Below are 6,718 nucleotides of genomic sequence, written 5' to 3'. Positions count from 1 at the left end.
AGACACTGTAAAAATAAAAATAGTGATGAGTGATATGGAAAAAAAAAAAAAAGCAGGAAAGAGGGGTGGGGTCCGCATGAGGTTTTGCTATTTTATGTGAAGTTTCTATCAAGGAAGGCCTCTCAGAGGAGGTGCCCTTTGAGCAGAAACCTGGAGAAGAAAGATGAGGGTGGGAGTTACAGGTGTGTGGGGGATGGGCCCGGTGGAATGGCTCGTGCCAAAGCCCTGAGATGGGAGCACCTGGAACACAGGGGCCAGCGCGGCTGGCTCACAGGAGCCAGGAGGAGAGAGCTGGGAGTCAGGCAACCCTCCTGCGGGGCCCTGTGGGCCACGGAGGGGACAATGACGGGCGTGTCCCCGCACAACTGCGTGCGTGAGGCCACCCATGTCCGCACCACGGGAACCCGAGGAAGCCCAGAAACTGAAAGAAGCAGCAAAGCCCTATCTGCACGCTCCCTGCCCCCTCCCGCCCGCGGCCCCGCCGCGACAGAGGCGACTTCCTTTTTCCAGCCTATTTAAGTCCCAGCCCGCAGCGCCCCGGAGAAGAGGGGGCCGCACGCAGCCCAGCCATGGGGGACCCCTTCATTCGCCACATCGTCCTCCTGGGCTTCGAGAAGCGCTTCGTCCCCAGCCAGCACTACGTGAGTACCGGTCTGAGGCGCCCCGCGCGTGGGGACAGGACTGGCGGGGCGCAGGTGCCGGCCCCCGCGCAGCCCCGGGACTCCCGGCCCGAGACGCGGGCGGCCGAGGGGTGAGGGGGCGGGGTCGCGGCCAAGGCTCCCCGGCTCTGGGCCTCGGGCCGCCCGCCGGGGCCGCAGTCAATGTGCGCCCTTCAAAAGGTGCGCGCCGACACCCGGGCCCTCGGTGAGAGGACAGCGGCTTGGCCCCCGGCTTCCGCCCGCCCCCCCCACGCCCTGCTTCCCGCCCAGCCCGGCGTCCCGTCTCCGCGCCCGGCAAGTGTCCCCGCGGCCCCTCTGGGAAGGGTCCTCGGGAGAGCGCGCTGGTGGCGATCAGTTACATTAGAGTCGTGACCCCTCCTGTAGGGTGACACCACCACAGGGACCAGAGGAGTCCCCCCTCCTGCCCTGGGGGGAGCTGGAGGAGTGCAGGCCCAGACATGGCCATCCCATCACGGGGTCCCCAAACCCAGAGGAAGGCCAGGGAGGGATCCAATTAGTAAATTGGCACTTGTAGTGTATGTGCCAAGACCCTTCTTTTTTAACTTTTAATTTTGAAATAATTTCAAATTTACGGAAATGTCCCCAAAAGTACCAATAACTCCAATATTCCTTCACCCACATTTCCTCTCTCCTTCTCTTACTCTCTGTCTCTCCCCCTCTTGTCTCTTTGTCCCTCCTGCTTTCTCTCTCTCTGAATATACATTTTCTGAATCATTTGAGAGTTATTTGGACACACTGTGTTTCTTTACCTCTAAGGATTTATTACAGGTGTGTATTTCTTAAAATCAAGGACGTTCTTTTACATAATCAAAGGTGTCAAAATGAGGAAATTAACACTGATAAAAAAAAAACACTGTTATGCAACCCACAGACTTTATTCGGATTTTACCAATTGTCCTCTTGTCCCTCCGTAGGAAAAATTTTTCAGGTCAAGGATCCAATCCAAGATCACACAAATTAAAACAAACGAACAAAAACTATCCAGGATCACCTGTTGCACCTGAGTTGTCATGTCTCTTTGGCGTCTTTAAATCCAGATCAGTCTTAATCGGTCTTTGTCCTTCTCAACTTTGACTTTTTGAAGAGATGGGGCCAGATATTTTGCAGAACACCCCTCGATTTGGGTGTGTCTGATACTGTTAGATCTTGGTAATGCAGGAACACCCCAGAAGTATTGATATGTTCTTTTTATTGATCCTATCAGGTGGCAGGTGATTTTGATTTGTTCCTTTATTGGTGATGTTAACTTTGATCACTGAGTCCTGGACGTGTCCTCCAAGTTTCTCTGCTGTAAAGTTACTATTTTCCCCTTTGTAATTAATAACTAAACTGTGGGGAGGTTATGTGAATATCCTGTGCCTTATAGTATCTGTATGACTCTTGCCTGAATCACATTACTATAATGATTGCCAAATAACGATTTTTAAACTCTATTGATCCTTCTGCATTTATTAGTTAACATTTTCCTGTGTCTTCCCTTCTTCCTTATTTATGTCAGTATGGATCCATGGATTCCTGTTTTATTCAGTGAGTTATAATCCAATACCATCGTTACTTATTTTGATGCTTAGAATGTCCCAGATTTGGTGACTGGAGCTCCTTCAGGCTGGCTTCTGTACTTTTTTTTTTTTTTAATATATCCTGTCATTCTTTTTTTTTGCTGGGGGGGGGGCGTGGGGACAGGGCACCTGGGTACATTCTTATGGCACAAAGTGGGCCAGCTTAACTTGGACTTTCCCAACCCTAGTCCTGCACTCAACCATTTCACTAAAGAGCCCTGGTTCTTTTTAGTGGGAGTGATATTAGAACCCAAGATCTGGAAGCTAGGTGTGCTCATTGCCACCAAGGTGTCATGGCTCATGACTGCCTTTCCAGTGGACAGACTGGAGGAAATAGCTATTTCATATCATCCTTGCTTCTCATCACTTTATGTTTGTAGCTCCTTTTTCTCACTGCAGGAACCCTGGCTCCCAACGAGATCAGTATATTGACTCTTCTGCTCAATTCTAAAATACACATAAACTTGTTTCAGAATAATTACACCCACGCCACTATTAACAATAAACCTACTAACCTATTAAGTCAAATTTAAGTTTTCTTTGCAGTTCTTTTGGTCCTTTTGGACTGAGAATACTGAAAGTGCTGCAACTAAAAGCTACTTGGATTCTTTTCCATTTTCCTTTAATATTTAGGTTATTACCCATTTTATATATAGTTAAGATCATTTGTTTCTGTTTGTTTCCAACTTTAAAGTTAAAAAACTCCTTGTTGATTTAATTTTACTTCTAAATATGTAAAATATTAGCAAGTTCACCCATTTAAAGTGCACTATGGTTTGGGATATATTTAAAGTTATTCAACTATCACAACTATCTAATTTTTAGAACATTTTAATCATCCCCATTGGTAGCTATTCTTTTTATTCCCCAAGATTGTATTCTGAGAAATTTCAAATATACAGCAAAGTTGAAAAAAATTTTACAGCAAAACAAAACCAAACAAAAAACCCAACCAGGGACCTCCCTGGTGGTGCAGTAGTTAAGAATCTGCCTGCCAATGCAGGGGACACAGGTTCAAGCCCTGGTCCTGGAAGATCCTGCATGCTGCAGAGCATCTAAGCCTGTGCACCACAACTAACTGAGCCTGTGCTCTAGACCCCACAAGCCACAACTACTGAGCCCGTGTGCTGCAACTACCGAAGCGTCTAGAGCCCATGCTCCGCAACAAGAGAAGCCACCGCAATGAGAAGTCTGTGCACTGCAACGAAGAGTAGCCCCCGTGCGCCACAACTAGAGAAAACCTGTGCACAGCAACGAAGACTCGACGCAGCCAAAAATAAATAAATTATTAATTAATTAAAAAAAAAACCAAACCCAACCAGTCATATGCTTACTATCTTGATTATACCATTAACATTTCCTATAGTACTTGCTTTATCATGTATGCATCCATCCACCCATCAATCTATCTTATTTTTGGTGCATTTCAAGGCAAATTACAAACATCAGTACACTGTCCTAAACGTTGGGGTGGCCAAAAAGTTCATTCCGGTTTTTCCCTAAGACCTTACAGAAAAACCCGAACGAACTTTTTGGCCAACCCAATCCTTCAGCATGCTTATCACAACTAGAGTTCAGTATTTTTCTGTAGTTTTTTTCTCTTTTGATGGAAAATTTATGTAAAATGAAACCAGCAAATCTCAGAGATACATTTGCTGAGATTTGACAGTACATCTCCCTACGTAACCCCAACTCTCATCAAGATGTAGACCGTAAAAAAAATAATTAGAAATTAATTAATTAATTTAAAAAAGATGTAGACCGTGACCATCACCCCATCTCACGCCCCAGTCATTCCTCCTCATCCCCAGGTTTTTTCCACCTTAAATGAGTTGTGCTTGCTCTAGAATGTCATAGATATGGAATCATATGTAGCCTTTCATGCCTGGCTTATTTCACTCAGCATAATTTAATGATTTTGAGATTCATCCACATGATTGCAGATATCAGTAATTTGTTCTTGTTTGTGGCTGAGTGGTATTCTCCTAACTATCTTTGCAGGCCTATTTTTCCTTCCTGAGGTTTTTTGTTTTGTTTTTTTCTTGTTTGTTTGTTTTTAAATAATGGCTTTTTTGAGATATAATTCCCATACCATACGATTAACCTATGTGAATTGTACAATTCAGTGGTTTTTAGTATATTCACAGAATTGCACAACCATCACTACAATTGATTTTAGAAGATTTTCTTCATCACCCATACCCGTTAGCAGTCAAACCTCAGCCCCCCTACCCCCAACCCCACCCAGCCCCTGGCAACCATTAATCTACTTTCTGTCTCAATAGATTTGTCTCTTTTGGACTTTTTTTTTTTTTTTTTTTTTTTTGTGGCCACGTGCGTGGCTTGTGGGATCTGTTTCCCGACCAGGGACTGAACCTGGGACCTTGGCAATGAAAGCGCAGAGTCCCAACCACTGAACCACCAGGGAACTCCCTGGACATTTCATAGAAATGGAACCATACAACATCTTACTGAGTTCTTGTGTTGTCTGAGGCCAGCCCTCTCTGTATCTTACCTTCTGTTAACTCTCATACCAGCCTTAGCAGTGAGGTCCTACTTTTACCTCCAGTTTACAGATGAATTTGAGTTAATTTGAGAGAAGTCATCCCTCTTGCCCTGGGGACCAGGAACTTGGTGCTCTGTCTATGGCCCAGGTTACGCCAAAGAGCATTCTCCCTCCCACCCCCAGTCCTGTGGGCTTCCACCATGGGGTGGGGGGCTGCCCAGGTGCATGGCTGAACAAGATGCCCCACCTCTACCGCCCCCCAGGTGTACATGTTCCTGGTGAAGTGGCAGGACCTGTCTGAGAAGGTGGTCTACCGGCGTTTCACTGAGATCTACGAATTCCATGTGAGTGCCCTGTGTTGGGGGTCCAGGGAGGGGATGCCACACCCAGTCCCAGCTCTGCCCTTTGGGGAAGGGAGTGGCCCAGGTGCTGACCAGGAGCTGAGGAACCCAGAGTCCCCCCATCCCCTCCCAGCCCACAGATAAGGGGGCATTTTTTTTTTAACTTTAAAAAGCACTAAAGCAATTTTTATTTTGGTGAAATATACATAAATTTACCACTTTACCCATTTTAAGTGTACAAGCCAGTGGCATTAAGTACATTCACAATGTCACACAGCCAACACCACCACCCATTTCTGAATATTTCTGTCTTCCCAAACCAAAACTCTGCACCCATTCCACAGGATCTCAAGGGGGCCGTCTCAAGGGCCCTGCTTGCTCTGTCCCTGCAGGGGACAGCCTGCCAGTGTCACCACCGCAGGTGTCATCCTAGGAGCTTTGCTCTTTCACTCACCGTCACTGGCCTGATGAGGACCCCTGGTGGATTTGAAGGAGGGCGGATAATCCTGACACCCAAGAAACCCGGTCCTCTTGCTTTGTGGGTGCCTGTTATCACCAAGGTTTACATGAGAAAATCCCCCAGGGTTCCCAACACCAGTGGCTGGTTGGACAAAATTGGGGGTGGTCATCGGGGGTCACAGTGCACACAGTGCTGGGTCCTCGTCTAAGACGGGGTCATATGGATGGAGGGGCCACAAAAGCCAGATGGGTTCCCCCAGGGCCCACTCCACACGCAGGGCCCTCCTTAACCAGGGAAGGGGCTTCAGGAAGCGTGCAGGTTCCTGCACTTCTCTTGTGTGAATTATTTAAAGTGAAATGCAGATAAATGCAAAGAAAACTGTAATCAGCACCTGGAGTCACAGCTGATATCACTGGGCCGTTTGCTATCAGGCGTTTTTTTTTCTTTTTCTTTTTTAATTCATTTTATTTTTGGCTACGTTGGGTCTTCATTGCTTCGTGCAGGCTTTCTCTCGTTGTGGGAACGGGGTCTACTCTTCGTTGCGGTACGCGGGCTTCTCACTGCAGTGGCTTCTCTTGTTGCAGAGCACGGGCTCTAGGCATGCCAGCTCAGTAGTTGTGGCTCGAGGGCTCTAGAGCACAGGCTCAGTAGTTGTGGCTCATGGGCTTAGTTGCTCCGGGGCTTGTGGGATCTTCCCGGACCAGGGCTCGAACCCGTGTCCCCTGCATTGGCAGACGGGTTCTTAACCACTGCGCCACCAGGGAAGCCCTAAGGTGTTTTTAAGATAAGGGGTTTTTAAGATAAAGGAGATAAAACATTACAAAAGCAGTGGAAGTCACCCTTCATCTCATATCCTGTCCCAGCTCCTACCCTGGGTGGCCACACACACACACGCACACACACACACACACACACGTACACGCACAGCCCAGACACAACATGCAGTAGTGTGGAGCCTGCATTTTCTGTAGTGTATATAAATGCCATTAGTGTGCTTTTTGCCTCTTTCTCAATCTTATTACTGTCGCTAGGTTACATTTTTGTGTGTGTGTGTGGTACACGGGCCTCTCACTGTTGTGGCCTCTGCCGTTGCGGAGCACAGGCTCCGGACGCGCAGGCCCAGCGGCCATGGCTCACGGGCCCAGCCGCTCCGCGGCATGTGGGATCTTCCC

General features: G+C 47.6%; 1 protein-coding gene across 1 annotated transcript in view; it reads left to right on the top strand.

The window, feature by feature from the left end:
* Positions 1-499: 499 nt before the first annotated feature.
* Positions 500-6,718, top strand: part of NCF1 (neutrophil cytosolic factor 1) — a 15,845-nt gene continuing 9,626 nt past the window's right edge. Inside the window, exons 1-2 of the mRNA XM_007468757.1 lie at positions 500-641; positions 5,009-5,089. Of these exons, the coding sequence (XP_007468819.1) occupies positions 570-641; positions 5,009-5,089 (153 nt within the window). The 5' untranslated portion in view covers positions 500-569. The remainder of the gene's footprint in view (positions 642-5,008; positions 5,090-6,718) is intronic.

This window comes from Lipotes vexillifer, unplaced genomic scaffold (genome assembly GCF_000442215.2).
Source record: "Lipotes vexillifer unplaced genomic scaffold, Lipotes_vexillifer_v1.1 scaffold12, whole genome shotgun sequence".
Lineage (NCBI taxonomy): Eukaryota > Metazoa > Chordata > Mammalia > Artiodactyla > Lipotidae > Lipotes > Lipotes vexillifer.
Note: the sequence above shows the minus strand (reverse complement) of the source record. Positions and strands in the feature narration are given on the sequence as shown.